Genomic DNA, 18,196 nt, shown 5'->3' with positions numbered 1-18,196 from the left:
CTATACATTACTAGTCAGAGATCTGTGTCGTCTCAAATTATTTTTCCATTTTGAATATAAATATAGTACATTTTAATTTGAGAGTTTAACAATAGAGTTTAACAAACATTATTAATAATAGAAAGAAATAATAAATGCTATATTTATATTCAAAATGGAAAAATAATTTGAGATAAATAAAAATAGAAAAGATGTCACATATTGTGAGACTGGAGGGAGTATAATACTATACATTACTAGTCAGAGACCCGTGCTGTCGCTCGGGTGCATTAATTGTGGTGTAGTATTTTTTGAACGATACGAAAAAATGTGAAGTAAAGAAGTTTGACCAAATTGCATATATAAAATGAAAATTAACCATTTAAAAAAAGTTTTACTAATAAGATATTAGTAGTATGAAAATTAGGTTCTAAGTTAAAATAATGATTCACAATTCAAATCTTGTAATGTGTAAGAGCAAAAGTACCATCCAATCTCTTTATCATAGTATGTTGCATAATCAGCAACTATGGTTTTTCTGTATTTGGGAGGATTTTCTTCTGATAAAAGCTCCTTCATAGGTCCATAGACTTTTGAGGATGACCTATAACCTATTTGGAAAAAACATACAACATATATTCTTAGACCAACATGATTCTTCAAGTACTCTGTGTTCAACACTCTTGGATCTGTCATTTGTTATAAGCTACATTTCAAACCAACAAATAGTTAGTATTGACTATACCTCAATTTGGAAATAAACACAAAAGTATGCAGGAAACTTGCCTGCATAAGATCTCCAACATTAACTATGAGAGCCTCTGGTACACGTTTAACATCAATCCAGTTATCTTGATAAAGAACTTGCAGGCCACCAATATGGTCTTGTAGAAGCACTGTGAAAAAATTATTATCATAATATTTTGGTGTTCCAATAGCCAATTCTGGTTGAGGACATGGAGGATAGTAGTGGCAAAGAGCAATTATTCCTTTAGCACATTCCATATCATTCAAATGGTTTCGGTTTAAACCTAAACCCTCTGATAATAGTTCAAACAGTATAGTCCATAAATTCGTCATGTACTTCCCATATTCAAGTAGTATATCTCTGCAATGCAAGAATAAGTAAGCAATTAGAAGAAAATAATATGCGGCAAGATATTGTAAGTAGTAGATTAACTTCACACTGCAGGAAAATGTGGCATACAAACATACCTGCACACTGCAGGCAGATCTTGTGGTTTGGGAGTATCAGGAGCCAAGTAACAATTGAAAGTATCTCTCCAATTAAGTGCTAATGAACTATAGATATCAAAATTGCTAATATAAATAAAAGATCTACTATGATATCTTGTATAAAAACCTTTTTTGACTTCAATGTCTTGCTCATGAAACCTCTTAACACCATCTTTCATTTCTTCAAGAACAGTCAAAGGAATTCCATGATTAGCAACCTGAAAAAAACCACAAGTTTCGCATGCTTCCTTGATTCTGTCAGCAATACCTTGGTGAATAATTGGATCTTTAATATCAACATCTGCAAGGTATATGACAGGAATAACATGGTTTTTGTTGTTTGATTTTTGATATTTGTCAGGTTGGTGATGGAATAAGCTTGGAATCTTGTTAATACCTATCATTCCATGAGATGTGAGTTTATTGCAGTTCATATTGAGTTGTTAATGCAATCAAATATATATGAAATACATATGCATCAAACATTTTATAAAACACAATGAATAGAAAATTATCAAAACTGATTGAGATACAAGTTTATAATGATTGAGAGAATGCAGTCGTTTGAAAATGAAATGAAGTGAGTGCTAGGAATAAAACTATAAACTAAACAATTCCAAAGATATCATTTAGAGAAAATAATATTTAAGAAACAAAGAAAAAAATTATGAACTATGAACAACATTACAACATCATCTCAATTCTCATCTAACAGTAGAAGCAACAGTGTGTCCCCACAATCTAAGACTATTTTTCATGTAAATTTCATTCTTCATAGCAGGAACTTTGCAATCAACTCAACACTTACTTACTCTCTCTCCTCATTAGCAAATATGGTCACCACATGTAAATCCTGTGAAAACAACAAACAATAAGCAAAATAAATATGGTCACCATAAATAATAAGAATAGATCTAAGAATATTAAATACTAATTCAAGATATATTCTCATAAACTCTTTCCCATAAACTCTTTTCAAGATCTAAGAATAGATCTAAGTTGTATCCAACTATGAACAGAGTAAGAAATAGTGTTCTTAGAAGTTTCAGATGCTACGTTTTTCAAAGCCCGTGTAACCTCAAACTAAACAACAAGCAATAAGCAAAATAAATATGAAAAAACACTTGGTATATAATATTGGTGAAATTTGATGATTTTGAGTCAAAAAACCTTCCCCAATATAAGATTCAAAACCTACTGATATAACACAATCAAAATAAAGTTAGCGAAAATTCATTAAAATCAGAAGATCTTAAAAGGGGAAGATTGGAAAATGGTAGGGAAAGAGAAAAGAAAATGTCTTCGATTCTTCCCCGTGCTCCATCACTTTGATCTTCTACCTCTCGTGCTCCATGTCTTAAATATCTAAGTGGTGTACCTTCACCATTTTCTTGTTGGAAACCCTAATTTTTTTCATATCATATTACATGTCTATGGTATGAACATCTAACACAGAAAAATGCATAAGAAATAATGTAATCTAGAGGAAAGAACAATATAATAGGAAAAAATATACCTTTTGAGAGTAGTAGAGGAAAGAGAAATAGAGACAAGGGAGAAAAAAGGCGACAACGGTAAGAAAGAGAAGACAGAGAGAAAGAGAAAGAAGAAGAAGAAGAAGAAGGAGAGAGAGAGAGAGAGAGAGAGAGAGAGAGAGAGAGAGAGAGAGAGAGGAGAGAGAGAGAGAGAGAGAGAGAGAGAGAGAGAGAGAGAGAGAGAGAGAGAGAGAGAGAGAGAGAGAGAGAGAGAGAGAGAGAGAGAGAGAAATTTGAAATTGGACCAATGGGAATCTAACACTTGTTGAAAAAGGTAAAAAACTTTGTGTTGTATTTAGTTGTTTACGAAAATGCCATTTTTCCTTTTTAAATACAATTTGTGCGAGGAACAAATTGGTCAATTTGGTCCATTGATTAGTAAATGTTAGATAATAGAAACCTACAAGTTCAATTTTTTTAATATTATTATTATTATATTAATCAATGATAATAAGGAGAAATGTTTTATTTTTTTATTTTCAATCTTTCTTTATTTTAATCAATAACCAACCAATTGACTCAAATTTTGTAATGAAAGAATCTCTTGGGAATTTCCGGTGGAGATTAAAATAGTTAGAGGATATCTATTAAACTCTATTTTTTTTATAAATTAATTATGCCTTATACATGCAGCCAAATCTTTCGAGTCCGAGATGAATCACAATAGATAATAAAAAATTTATATAAAATAATTAACATTGTTGTATATTAAAAATTAGATTTGAAAAAGAGATTTATTTTTATCTTATTCAAGTGCTCTTAAATATTTATGTAACTCATGATTATAATTAATAAGCACTCTAATTAATTAATATAATATAGTTTATACATAAAAGGAAAATTCCCAATAAAATTGTAAATTTGATGTGATTGTCTAAATAATAAAATTTATTTTATATATATTCAATAATTAATGTATTTAATTCATATATAATTAAACATATTAATTATTAAATATATTTAAAAATATAGTCTTCTTTTACCATAAAAGTGAGGGGCTGTCAACGGAACTGGTGAAACACTTCCAAAGGGTCAGCAAGGACGACACCTGGGGAATTCGGTTCGACCGTAGACAAGTTTTGATAAAATGACGGCAAGAGGAGTTTTCAAACTACGAGTCATGAAGCAGAACGTGGGGAAAGTTTGGGGAAGAGCTTCACAAGAATTCCCAACGTGGGATATTAGTAACCGTCGACGGTTACTTTTATGCTTTATCTATTTAAGAAAATTATTGTAATCAGTTTAAAGGGTCGCAAATTTATTAAATTGAAACATTCACTCAAAGGAGGTGGGGAATGGATGAGACAAATAGAATGGAGAAAAAGAAGTATATGAGACAGTGTGTACACAGTATGTAATAGGTGCACATTTTTAGGGTTGAGTACTTGGATAGTGAAACAATACATTATACAATAAAACAAAAATAAAATATCCACGGATGGCTCTTCATTTCCTAATATATTAAATTTCTTTCATAAAAAACATGCAAAATTATATAATTATATATAAAGTTAAATAATATGGTTGGGATCGGGGAATCCACAGGGCGGAGGATACTTCCCCAATCCCCGCCCTAAAGTATCATAAGGGGAACTTTTTCCTCGATCTCCATCCCTACGTGCAAAAAAATCATCAACTTCGAAACTTCGAACAGATAATTTTTTCACAGTAATCTCCGTTAACAGATGCAAATTGACACCCCTACTCCTAGACCTTCACAAAAATATACCGATACAATTTTCATTACCGCATATCAAACATCACATTCAATTATTGAAAATACATAAAACTCAGTGCCACAAGTTAATGATTTTTGTAATGAAACCCAAAAATATATTAGAAGACTCTTTTTCTAAAACCATTGGTTTCAAAAGGAGATTTTGACTTAAATTTAGTTTAAAAAAAAATGTATAAAAATTTTTTTTATAAAAGTTTCAAATGAAAATTTTATTTGAATAGTTATTCTTAAAATGTGATTTTAGGTATTAGATTTATGGGAAAAAAATTGGATATCAAAATTTCAAAAAATCACTTAATTTGGAAGTTATTTCAAATAAATTTTCATAAAGACCATTTTTAAAATACAACTTTTTAAAAAAAAATAGCGATTATGACTAAAGTTTGGTCTTCAATAATGTATTTTATGTTATAAGAGGTTAAAATTAGTGTTTCATTTTAGAAAAAACGAATATAAAAAAAGTTGTAATATTTTGAAAAATAATTTTAAAAAATCTATTAAAAATTACAAAAAAAAAATCTATTTTTTTTAAACTGAAACAAACATGCCAATTATGGTCTTCTAAAAGTTACTTTTAGAAGGATCGCTACTAAACTCTAATATGTAAGATTGTATAAAGAAGAAAATACTTAGGCCCTGTTTGAATTAGTTTTAGTTTTTAGTTTTGAAAACTCTCCTTTAAAAATTGTTTTTAAGAATAAAAATGTTTGGCAATCTAATTCTTGAGAACTCTTTTAGAGAATAGAAAATAAGAAAACTTATTTGATAATATAATTTTTAATACTTTATCGGAGAAGTTTCCTCAAATCCTATGGCATCAGCGTCCCTCTTTGATGGATGAGTAAAGCATTCCAAAATAAAATGATAGATGCAAAGCCATGGCAACATCCATGTAATAGATGTATGATGGAACTTAAAGTTTGAACCTTTGAACTATAAGTTCAAGCAAAGAAAGTAACAAAAACTTTTTAACATGAAAAGCATATAACAGAAAGTTTGAACATGAAAAGAATATACCAGAAAGTTTAGGGCAAATGAACTATAACTTAAAGTTTGAACCTTTGAGCTATAAGTTCAAGCAAAGGAACTATAACTTCTTGATGTTCATAAAAAATAATGTTCATGAAACAATAAGGTTAAACCAAACAAAATGATGTTAATAAAAAAGTTTAAACGAAAAGCTTCAATCTTTGATGTCATATAGGTGCCATGGAACATAAAGCTTCAACCTTTGATGTCATATAGGTGCCATGGAACATAAAGCTTCAACCTTTGATGTCATATAGGTGTCATGGAACGTAAAGCTTCAACCTTTAATATCATATAGGTGCCATGGAACATAAAGCTTCAACCTTTGAAAATGAAGTTCATGAAACAAAAGGTTAAACCAAACAAAATGATGTTCATAAAAAAGTTTCAACAAAAAGCTTCAACCTTTGATGTCATATAGGTGTCATGGAACATAAAGCTTCAACCTTTGAAAATGAAGTTGAAGCAAAGGAAGTTACAGAAACGTTAAACCAAATAAAATGATGTTGTTGGAAAGGTCAAGAACACTCATTATCAAACCAAAACAAAAACGAAAACGTCAAGAAAACACATGTGTAAAAGGAAAAACGAAGAGAGAGAGCATAGAGATAGTTTACCTTGGTTTTTCAGAGAGAGTGCTGCTTAGAGTGAGCTTCAAGAGAGAGAGAGAGTTATGGTTAGAGAGTGAGCTTCAAGAGAGAGAGAGAGTTTTGGTTAGAGAGTGAGCTTGTGTTTGAGAGAAAGAGAGAGAGTGAGCTTCGTGAGAGAGAGAAAGAGAGAGAGTTGAAAAGACAAAGTTGGTAAAAGATCTCCAACTTTGGGTGTTTTACAAAACAAAAGATAGGTAAAAATATTCTAAAATCTATTGGGTAATACAGGTGGCAAGGTGAGAAATGTTGTGGGAGGTGGAATAAATCAATGTTTATGAAAAGACAAAATTATCCTTTTTGTAGTGTATTTTTTTAAAAGTAGATGGGCAATATTGTAAGTGTGCTTGCCTTTTCTAATAATTGCTTGATAGTTGATAGTTGAAGAATGCAAATCTACAATATAAGAAAGTTAAATGTTCTGGAAAAGACCGAACTGTCCCTTTGCTTTGTTAGTGAACCACGTGGATGCCTTAACCATTTTTCTTTTCTTTTGCTTCTACTTTATGTGCCTAGGGTTGCTTCTATTTTGAAAAACGTTCTCTCTCTTTCTCTACCTCTCTCTTCCTCTTCCTCTTCCTCTTTCTTTTGTCTCTCTTTCTCTGATATCGTTCTTCTGATGATTTCCGAGCAGATGAACATGATGTTGATGACGATGATGAACACGTTTGCTGATGATATCATGATGTTGATTTTGAACCGTTGATGGTTGTTGCTAACTGTTACGGTCGAGAAATTGATGATGATGTTGGTGACGCTCAAAGTCACAGCAAATCGGTGAGATCTTTCTTTGTTTATCGTGTTTTAAGTTCTCTAATCTCTCTTCTTCTCTCAATATTTTCTGAAGGGTTTGTGTAAAAAATGAGGAAGATGATGATAAAATAGGGTTTCATGAATGTTTGTGTTGTATCCTATTTACTGAATATGAACTGAGTTCTTTTTCTTTCTTCTCATTGTTTTTGGAAAATTTATATACATGAGGATGATGATGATGGAATTTTAGGGTTTTGGTTATGTATTCTGCTGCAGTGAAAAAATGTGAATCAGGTTCTCTTTACTGTGAACCAAAGTTTATTTGTGATTTGTAGTAAAGATTAGGCCCATGATTTGAATCATTCACCTTAAAAATTCTGATTCCTTTACATAAACCCTAATGATGAATTGTGAATCTTCTATTGTTGTTGTTTGGAACTTAATTGAATTTCATGTTTGTGTTTTTTTTTGCAGAGTGACTGTGGATAATTCTTCAAGTAGAACAACCACTTTGATAAAGCTTTGAAATTTAAACGTTATAAGGTCTTAATCTTTCGTTAATTTCTGAAGGGTCAATTTGGTTTACCGATTAATAAGTTTCACACTGTTCAATATTTTTTCTATGTAATACTATGGGGTGTTTGTATGATTTGTTCAGGAATACGAAGCTGCAAAAAATACGAAACAAATTGTTTCGGTAGCTTCTGTTAGCTTTTTGAAGGTCTTCACTTCATTTGAAACATAAAGAGATGTGTTGCATTGCAGGTTATAAATAATTTTTTGAAGGTTTACTTTTCATCTTATGTTGGTTGTGAATTATACTAATATAATCAATGTCGAATTCCGTCTTCGACAATTAACTCAATGCCACCCTTTAAGGTAACAGCACCTTCATTAGGGCTTCAAGCCCACTTCCTATGAAATCAGGTAAGTGTTTCATTCATTTTTACAATGCTGCAAAATTGAATATCAAGGTTTATGGTGTTTAATTATTTTTTACATTATGAATTATTTTTAAACAGATTTTAGATTTTTCAATCAACTTAAGATTGGTGAAAGAAAAGATTAAGATAATACTACTGTAAGAGAACTCAGCAGAGAGTGGCCTGGAAGTGCATATGATATGTTGTCCCAAATCTGCAACCACTTTTGTGGTGAATTGTGTGAAATGTCTTTCTGATGCTGGTAACTTCATAAACGTTTACAAATTTTATCACATATACCTTATAGGCTTTGATACAATTGAATATTAAAAGCTTACAAGTTGATACACATGTTTTGGAAACTTATGCTGACATTTTGTCGATTTTTCCTACTCTTCACTTTCATGTTTTCCCTACTGGATTTTGAATTTTGCTACTAATCATTTTTAATTTAAATTTAAGTTACTCCTTTTGCTGGCTGTTTAATTTATTAATATACGCATTAAGGTGAGTCAAAAATGTATTGTCATGGCAACTAATGTACGCATGACCCGTGAACTAAGTTAGCCTGAGTTGCTTTGTATATTGTCATGGTTTTTTTAACTGTTTGAGTCATGATGTGTCTATTTTTTAACATTGCTTTGTGAACATTCATTGAATTGCCTTGCATTTGGAGCTGAATATTTGGATTTGTTCCATTGTGTGTTTTTTAAGCTTTTAACCACATTACATGACTTTTCCAACTTGACACACTTACACTGCATAATCTTTGAATTTCATTGATGTGTATTGAAACTTGGTGATTACATGAACAACATGTCTGACCAACACTTTTCTTTGCACCTTGATATTTTGGTTTCAATCTTAGCCCATAGTGTAGACTCATGAAGTTACTTGGATAAGTTTGATATTGGTGCTTGGCTTATTTTTTTAGGAGAGTTTTGTACGCATGATGATGAGGTATTGATCTGGTTGCAATTTGCATTTGTCCTATATAGGTTGGAGATGGTTGTATGCTGATGTGGGACTTGATCTTGCTTTTGGCATATGAAAATGACATGGATGTGTGGCTGTTGCCTGTTTGTAGGTTGTGAACATTCTTAGTGGTGCATTGAAATTATGAAGGCAACCCAATTATGAATCTAGAATTGGATTTAATATCAACTTGAAATTTAAATTATAAATCTAGAACTAGCTCATGTCTATCAAACAGACTTGTGAAGTGAGGTTGTGAAAAGCAGTTTAGAAATCAACCAAGTTACTATCGCAATGTAGGATCAACTTTGCAGCAATAAGGACATTTGCATGACCTTATATACTGTTAAAATTTGTCAAACAAATCCGGGTAAGCTAGTGAGATTACGTTGGGGTGTTCTACTCTGCCACTGATATACTGTTAAACCATGTTCATGTTGTTTTGATCTAATTTTTTTCTTTTTTAGTTCAGGAGATTTAGAGGTAACTATGTACAAATGTGGAAAGTCCATTAAGGAGAGATAGAGGTAGCTATGCAGGTATGTCAAGTAGTGCAATTTTGTTTTGAGCTGCGATACTTTTTTATTGACGAAGATGATCAATCGATGTTTTTTTCATTACTTTATATCATATTTCAATACTTTATATCGTCTAAGAAGCATCAAGATATCAAATACGGTGGCGTTTTCAACGTCTCCGGAGAATTAGCATCACAACCCATCAAACTAAGAGACGCATCTCTCATGCAGGCAACCGAGAATCAAACCTTAGGACAAACCCAGAAAGGAAATCCCGCCTCTGTCATGCAATCAACAGCCGCAGTAAACACAGCTGTCGATCTTCTCAACTACGACGACATCTCAGACATTTCCAGAAACCAAGGTGTGAGCATCTCCGAAACTGAAGTTCGTGGAAACCGTGTGATCACTGAGTCGGTTGGGTCACAAGTTGTATGACAGTTTGTTGAACCTGATGTGCCAATGAACGGTCTTGGTTTCTTGGATTGTGACTATATTCCTACTGGTACATCATGTACTTGAATTGTGGTTTAATCAATTATTTGTTACTAAAAAAAGGCATTACCTGCCTATTCTAGATAAAATCTTGGAATTATTTGAATTGTGGTTTAATCAATTATTAGATAAAATGAAGTGATAAATAATAACTTCTAATATTATTGATAATAATAACTTGATAAGTTGATACTGACTTGATGTAAAAGACTAAACATTAATCCCTATTTGCAGAGGTACAAGACTTATCCTAAATAAATAGAGATAAATCATGACAATAACTATAAAATTTGAAAATTAATCTTAGAAGATACTCTAACATTAAAAACTGACCATGGAAGATATACCAACATGTTCTAAAATATTATTATGAGATGTTATCTCATATAAATTACTAACAATAATCATGCAAATAAAAAGCTATATAGTTTCATTTAGGTTAGGGGAGCAAGCCATTCCATTCTCTTCCGGCGATCAATTTATTCCAACTGAAAAATGAAATGGCACTAATCACAAAGGCATTGAGAATGAGATATGGAAAAGCATGAGATCTAGATCAATCAATTGTTGCTTTACTTGCATGATTTACAGGACCAAATTTCTCATTGAAAAAGCACATTCACAATAAAAATGATCTTGACTGTGTTAGATAAAGTTTAAGATATCTAACTTAGACTCTCATTACATCAAATCCACTTTAAAATACAAATTCAACAATATCTCTTACATTTTAATGAAAACAAATACATAAAGAATAAACTTGACATTTACTAAACTTATAAGTTTTTACAGCCGAACAAATCCAATAAGCTAATTGATTTTAGGTTAAATATGTTTTTAATTCTTATAAAATTACTAAAAACTACTTTTAGTCCCTATAAAAAAAAGTCTATTTTTGGTTTCTATAAAATTACTTTTGCACTCACTTTTAGTCCCTCTACAGGAACTAAAAGTGAGTACAAAAGTAATTTTATATGGACGAAAAGTCGACTTTTTTTATAGAGACTAAAAACTAAATTTGAGATATTTATAGGAACTAAAAATTTATTTAACCGTTAATTTTACAAAACAATAGTAAATGGCACATATAAGATCACTTCGAGTTTACTTAAGTATTTTTTAAAAATATGTGGAGAACTATTTTGCTAAAACAATTTGATGAATAGTTGAATTATATATTATTGATGTAAAGTTTGGTAAAACAATTTTATGAAAAGTTAAAATATATATTTATATATTAAGAAAATATTGAAACCAATTTATTATTTCTTTTAAGAATAATAAATTGTTTTTGGGTGGCAATTTTCCTTTTTATTTTATTTTATTTTTTTAAAATTATTTTATTACGTTGAAAAGAAAAGTGTGCGTAACACACCAATACTCGTGTGAACACGCGTGTAATACACAAACACCCGTGCGCCCACACGGGTAACAATAAAATATAAAAAATTAAAATATATATTATTGATATAAAACTATTTAGATAATACAATTATGTTTATTTTTACATACTTTTTTCTTTTAAAATTAATTATTTATTTTGGTTTAATAATTTTGTTTTTTATTATCAAAAGCGTGTGTACCCTACCAATACTCTGCACGGGTAAATGTCAGTACTTTGTAAACGCACGGGTAACCAGTTTTGAGAAATACATTTTATTTTTATCTACTTTTCACAATTATTTATTTTCTAAATTGGTGTTTAAACTTTTTTATTAACAAAACTTTGATTTAATTAACTTATAAATTTATCTTTGACTACTTTTTTATTTTTTCTTTTTAATAATTTAACTGTTTTCCATTTTATTTGAATTTCAAAATCAAACTGGTGATAATTCCACGGTCTACACCAGTACATGTTCGAACACACGGGTAACACATCAATACCGTAGTAATCAGGTTAAATTTCATGTGAACGCACGGGTACCAGACATTAGTCTTTTATTAATATCTTTTATTTTTCTCAATTCAAATGCGCAAAAACGACGGGTACCCGTGCGAACGCACGGGTACCAGACATTTTTCTAAACATTCAATTATTATTATTTTCACTGATACCGAACATTTTTCTATACATTCAATTATTATTTTTTCACGAGTACCAGATATTTTTCTAAACATTCAATTATTATTTTTTCACGGGTATCGAAATTTTTTCTATAAATTCAATTATTATTTCTTTCAGAGGTACCCGACATTTTTCTATACATTCAATTATTATTTTTTCACGGGTACCAGATATTTTTCTATACATTCAATTCTTATTTTTCACGGGTACCAGACTTTTTTGTATTAAAAAATATACATCTAAAACAAATGCGCGTCCCGTATCAGAACCCGTGCGAACGCACGGGTTTATTACTAGTATTACTAACGTGCCGTGTTTTTTAAGTTTTGAAAACTTTGAAATAGAAAAGCAAAATAGCTGAAACCACTTTCGATTTTTTAGTTCTCAAAACTAGTTTTCTAAAAACTGTTTTCAAAATTGAAATTTTAAAACTGATTAATCAAGCAGGTTTTCAATTTTCAAATTTTTAAAAACTAAAAAAGAGTTTTTAAAAACCAAATCAAACAAGCCCTAAAACACGTGTTCTCACATGTGTCACACACAAACTACAGAGTCAAGCCATGTGAAGCATGACATTGATACAAATAGGCATTTGGTTCACAATACAATTGTAAAGCACATTTAAGACATGTTTATTAAAAGTAAATGACATATTCATCCCACAATCACATCGGATTTGGATCCTCTCATGCTCTTTCTCTCATGCTTTCTCTCCTTTTCCTAATTTAACATGTGCATGGTTATGGTAGGCAGAATTGCGAATCATGATCGTAGAACTGTCCGATTAAAAAGTATTGTGAATGTGATTTGAAAGTTGAAGTTTTTTATAAATAATTTATGTTTCTTAAGCATATTTATGAATAAATATGCAGTATATATAAGTTTGTAAATTGGTAAGATCTTAATATCCATGTTACGATTCCCCGATTCACGATTTTGTGACCCCTCCCCAATCCTATGTAGGATCTTGATTCTGACTACCTTGAGCCTATGACTCATCTCTTTGATATAATTGAACAAATATCCTAAGGAAATGCACAATCATAGAACAAAAAGGGCTCTACTAATATGAATGATGCAAAAGATTAACAAATAAGAAAGAAATCAACATATCTCACCAAGATTAAGAAACTGAACATACCACAAAACTTCTCAACTAAAAATTTGTATGCCAACCTACAAGTTATCATTTTCTAATATCCTTCTTCCTCATTCATTCTCTGCGTTACCCTTTTTTTTCATTTTCCTTATGCTCACTAACTTCATTATTCAGGGCATTCTCTGCACCATTCTTATTCAGTGTAGCATTTACTTCGGTTTTATCCGATGGAGTTGAAGCTTGTGCCCCACCCTTGGTTTCGTTATTTTCATTCTTTGCAACTGTTTCTGCACTAGTTTTCTCTATGGCACTGACTTCCAAAGGCCCTAGCTTAGCTTCAAGATCTCTGACAATAGCTTTTAGAGATCTTACATCGCGGGCTTCTGCTAACCTATTGCTTGATGATGCCTAACACAAGACAAAACAAAATTGAATATTGATTATGACAAGAAAATTCAGGTATCTTTTTCCAAAATGATATGGGAAAGATAAATGGAAACTAATGTAAAATCTTACAATTTTTGCTACAAATCAAGCCTAACAAACTAAGTATTAAAAACAAATTCATTCTCAAGAAATTTTGTTATTGGATTTATCTGTTGCAAATATTTTTTAGTCATACATAAAGGAAATTCAACAGAAATTGAGAACGTGATTGAATCTGAGATCTGAAGCAGAATTGTCACATCTGAAGTAGAATTGTCACGTCTGAAGCAGAATTGTCACGACGAACTTCACAAATAACCAAACTTAATACACTCATAAGTATTGAAAGTTTCAAATAAGCAGGACTGTCAGATGCAAGTGCAAAACAACTAACATTGACAATGCATAAAAAATAATTGTGACAAATACAATCTTTGGACATTTCTGAAGTTGTGGCATTAGCTTATACGGCTGTTGAAGTAAGCCACAACCAATGGTAAAACAAACTAGCATATATTTAACCGACATGGAAAAAGCATCTATGGTAAAATAAATATTAACATAATCTTTCAATAATTATGAAGTTTTAAATAAAAGATTCTCATATAAGTTGAATTTAGCTTCTCTGTCTCACATTTTTATCTTCTCTCATTTAATGAACATCTATAAGCTCGTAAGCAATTTTATATAAGTGAAGAACCATAACCCTATTTTAATAGATAAGCTCACATAAATAAGAAAGTAATCCAAACTGAGCCTTAGCTCAAGAAGTATCAACTTTTTGAGTGTTTGGGGACTACTTAAACTGATTTGCCGGGACTCTAACCCACCCTCCACATTCCTACAAAAGGTCTTAGTCTCTCAGACCTCTTTTGAAACTGAAAACCAGTACAAGGATATTTGACAACTCACTTAGAAGTTCAGAATGATAAGTGAACCTTGAAAACTTTTTATGGTGTTCAAGAATAAACAAAAAAAAAAAAGGTAAGCAGAAAGATGCTTAGTGCCTATACTAAAAAACTTACTATTTAGTATAAATTTTGTTTCTGTGGTGATAAAATGTTGAACGGGTGATAGCGTTAAAGCTACTACTATCTGAAGCTTTTGCTTGAACACGTGATAACAGTTTTGTCACCGCGAAAACAAATACATTGTTAATTGATCCCCATTCATTAATGAAAATAAATGGCAGTATTCCTTTAACAGTCCATCAATAGTTAAATTGGAAATCTTTTCAAGTATTTAGAATGTTTTTAAACACAAAAAACGTTAAGATTGAAATGTTGAATAATAAAAATAGTACTGAATTTCAGTCACGCAAGGTTTTAGTTAAACCAAAAACATCCTATGTCTCTATGGTTATTATCGACTAACCTGTACAATTCGCTCTACTCGTCGATTAAGATCTCCGCCGGATGCATCCTTGTGGATCCCTTTAAGCAAATGCAATAAGTGGGAATGAAGATCATCTGAGCAATGTTTTCCAACGCTACATTGTGCAATAGCCGATCGACAACCGACTGCATAGAAAGGACAATTCACAAGCTTCATCGGACAAACAGTTATGCAGTGCCTATCCATCTCACGTCTCACAATGTTATCCGTACACTTCTGCTCACATGGAATTACTTTAAAAAGACATTCTGAATCATGCTCCTTCAAATAAACAGCGCTAAACCTCGCATTGCATCCCTCGTTACGGCAGATAACGGGTTTGAAATTGCAATCATCAACATGGTTGGCAAGCTCTTCCGCGTTAATAAAACTCATGCTACAATGAAACGAGTTCTTGAAATCAACATTCCTAAGCAAATTTTCAGCAACTTTTTCTCTTCTATCCAACAACCAAAAACCCTTTGTTTCCATCTCCTGAACAAAATCATCTATGTTATCCTCTCTCTTATCGCTCAGCAACCATCCCGAAACCTGACTCAACAAATTCCTCTTCGAATTAACAAAGTCATCCACAAAACAAGAAATAATATCGAAAGGATGATCCGAGACTTCACCATCCGCACCATCGTCAAATATAACAGTCTCAGCAACAAACGATTCACTTCTCTGCGTAAGATAATCAATCATTTCTTTCCTCAAATCATCCGCAACTGAACCAGCAGTGCTAAAGGGATCTCCAGTTGTGTTATCAACACAAGCAGAGGCTAAACCTGGCAGGAACATTTGAGCAAGCTTGTGAACTATTTCTGTATCATGTAAATCACAATGGAACATTGGACCTCCCTCTTTCTCATTCTCAATCTTCTCCGGCGAAAGGTCCACGTCAGCGTTAGGCGCCTCCATGCTTGATATAACCTACCACAAATTTTACAAAAAAAAATCATTGTCATCAATTGTTTTAGGGTTAAATAAGTTTTTGGTCCCTATAAATATTGCAGTTTCATTTTTAGTCCCTCCTGGGTTTTGGCAACGGTTTTAGCTGGTTTTGGCAACGGGCTTTTTTTAAAAACAGTTGCCTAAAGATAGAGAGGGACTAAAAATGAAAACTGCAATATTTATAGAGACCAAAAACTTATTTAACTCATTGTTTTATTATCCTGTAGCACCCTGACACCTCTGGAAAAAAATACTTATCAGTATCGAAGTATCGACGTGTCAGTGTCGTGTATGGTGTCCGTGCTTTATAAAGGCACAAAATAATTTCCAAAACCTAATTTTGTTTTCCAATTCTTGTGATTGATATCAAAATAGTCTAATCCAATGAACAAAACACAAAAATTTCAGATGAATATATACTTGCAATGTACGATCCAAACGGAATACACAAATACAAACAGAAATAATGCAATGATAAAAAAAAAGTTGAAAATTTATAAGAAATGATAATTGATTTCAATAATAATAACATAATTTCAGAAAAAAGGGAAGAGGGAAAGAGAAACTAACCGACATGGATTGTGATGTGAGATCTAAGGGATGAGTGTGGATATGATAGAGAGCATGGCTGATTGTGATGATGATGCAGGAAAACGTGGCTAAATTTAGGAGAGGAATCAGGGTTGAGGATGAATCTCAATAACCATAACCGTTATGTTTTCTAATTCTCTTTTACTTTTTGCATAAGGGTGTGTTTGGTTAAAATAATATTTTATAATTAAAATGATACAATATTAAAAGAGAGAGTTAAAAAGTCACTGACACAATGTAAAATAGTTTTACTCTATCATCCAATAGAGAATCATTAATATGTCATATTATTAAAAAAAAATTATTTAATTGGATACATGGTGGTGATTGGTTGACAGTGCATCACCTCTTTTATCTAAAAGTTATTTTATATTCAAACATTATTTTTATTTTGAATGTGTATTTGTTGAACCATTTTGAGAAATTATGATGTATCGGAAGTCTTTGGGTATTTTTAGTTGAAGATACTTGGCAAAGCTGCAAGCTGCATTAAATGTTAGTTTAATCATTGAGACATTTCACTAGTTTCCTTTACACGTGGTCCTAGACTCATAGGTTAAGATGTGGCGCTTTCCCCTAAGATTCTCGAGTGCACTTAAGTGTCATTAGATTTTCGATGTGTAATTTCGCTCGTTGATTTTTTGTCTTTCGCTTTCTTTTATTTTATAGTATCGATTTGATTCATCTAGCTTTATTATATAAAGTTTGTCGTGATCTTTTAAACAATTTTTCTTATCTCCCGTAAATGGACCTTATATTTCTTCGCAAACTCTTTCTTCTTCTCTTAAGTTCTAGTGATTTTCGACATTACTATTTTTCCCTATTATTTGGGTCTATTCTTCTTTGTTCACCCTCATTCTCAAGTTCCTCTTGCTCTTAGTTGCTCATTCGTTTCACTTTTTAGTCAGATATCATTTCTAGTCCATTTACCTTACATTTGTTGTTTTAGCTTTCTTGTATTTATCATGGCAAGCATATAAAATATTCTTGAGAACATAATGAATGAGCCTGATGGTGGAGATTCTTCATTATCAACATTATATGAGAATCCAAATGTTTTAAATGTTGATATCCTATAAGTTAATGTTGATCTGCAGAGAGTGGTGATGGATCCCTCAATGCCTCTAACAAAGGACTAATGATTATTTTGAAGAATATGGAGAAGGGAAATCCAATATCTAGATTTAAGGAAGGTGGTTACTCGTCTTGCTTCCTCCATCAGATCTTATATGAATTCGGATGCGGCTATAGAGGCTTGAGATGAGCGACGAGCTTTCTATTTTATCACTACTTTTAAAGCGACATATGGTAGGAACCCTAGTGACATAGAGATTAAGGATCGTCTTATTTTTCATGACAACCAAGAAAAAATGGTTAAATAGGGACACATGGGCTTAGTGGAACCGGTGTAGGCTCATATGTATTGTTGGGTGGACCCCAAACTGGTTAAATAATTTCTAACTTTGATAGTGCTAAGAAATTGGAGGAGGATAATATGGAAGCAGGGCATTCCTTTAACAGGTTGGTTTCACATGTTGATATTGTCAAGAGGATCTGCATCCTTTTTATGGATGCTTTGTCCCCTTCTGTGAATTATTTTTCTTAATTGAGGTCCAGGTTTCCTTTAATGGGTTTCAGGAGTGTTAGAACAAGATTTGGTTCTGCACTTTATCTTTAAGTTTTGATGATAACAATACATATATTTTATATGTAAACAATTTTTTTCTAATGTTTTCTTGAGTGTGCAGATCAAAAGCTCTTTATGATTAAGGACTGTTGTCTAAAGAATCATCAGATATGTTGTCTTCAGAAAGAGTGTTCGCTTCTACTTCTGAAGAAACATCAGTAGTTTT

At 31.7% G+C, this 18,196-nt stretch overlaps 1 protein-coding gene, 1 long non-coding RNA gene and 1 pseudogene across 3 annotated transcripts; 1 reads left to right on the top strand and 2 right to left on the bottom strand.

Annotated features, from left to right (window-relative positions):
* Nucleotides 1-434: 434 nt before the first annotated feature.
* LOC131631871 (1-aminocyclopropane-1-carboxylate oxidase homolog 3-like) lies at nt 435-1,649 on the bottom strand (annotated as a pseudogene).
* Nucleotides 1,650-7,359: 5,710 nt separating this feature from the next.
* LOC131631875 (uncharacterized) lies at nt 7,360-9,934 on the top strand. 2 transcript variants are annotated; one of them, XR_009292852.1, is made up of 6 exons: nt 7,360-7,460; nt 7,576-7,844; nt 7,940-8,102; nt 8,839-9,185; nt 9,288-9,354; nt 9,565-9,934. It is a non-coding gene; the product is annotated as an uncharacterized LOC131631875 (long non-coding RNA). The 2 variants fall into 2 exon arrangements; XR_009292851.1 differs by having other exon boundaries at nt 9,283-9,354.
* A 3,008-nt stretch (nt 9,935-12,942) lies between these two features.
* LOC131631881 (uncharacterized) lies at nt 12,943-16,488 on the bottom strand. Its single transcript, XM_058902649.1, has 3 exons — nt 16,323-16,488; nt 14,796-15,731; nt 12,943-13,403 (listed from the first exon to the last, which is right to left on the bottom strand). Exons 1-3 carry the CDS (start codon nt 16,326-16,328, stop codon nt 13,122-13,124), a joined length of 1,224 nt encoding a protein of 407 aa, XP_058758632.1. The 5' UTR covers nt 16,329-16,488; the 3' UTR covers nt 12,943-13,121.
* Nucleotides 16,489-18,196: the final 1,708 nt, after the last annotated feature.

This window comes from Vicia villosa, unplaced genomic scaffold (assembly GCF_029867415.1).
Source record: "Vicia villosa cultivar HV-30 ecotype Madison, WI unplaced genomic scaffold, Vvil1.0 ctg.000879F_1_1, whole genome shotgun sequence".
Classification (NCBI taxonomy): domain Eukaryota; kingdom Viridiplantae; phylum Streptophyta; class Magnoliopsida; order Fabales; family Fabaceae; genus Vicia; species Vicia villosa.
The sequence above is the reverse complement of the archived record's forward strand: the minus strand, read 5'-3'. Positions and strand labels throughout refer to the sequence as shown.

Excerpts from the sequence above, each read along its gene's own strand:
- LOC131631881 (XM_058902649.1), bottom strand. Across the intron at positions 13,404-14,795 it reads GAGTAGAGCGAATTGTACAG|GCATCATCAAGCAATAGGTT; the intron begins GTTAGTCGATAA and ends GTCTTGTGTTAG.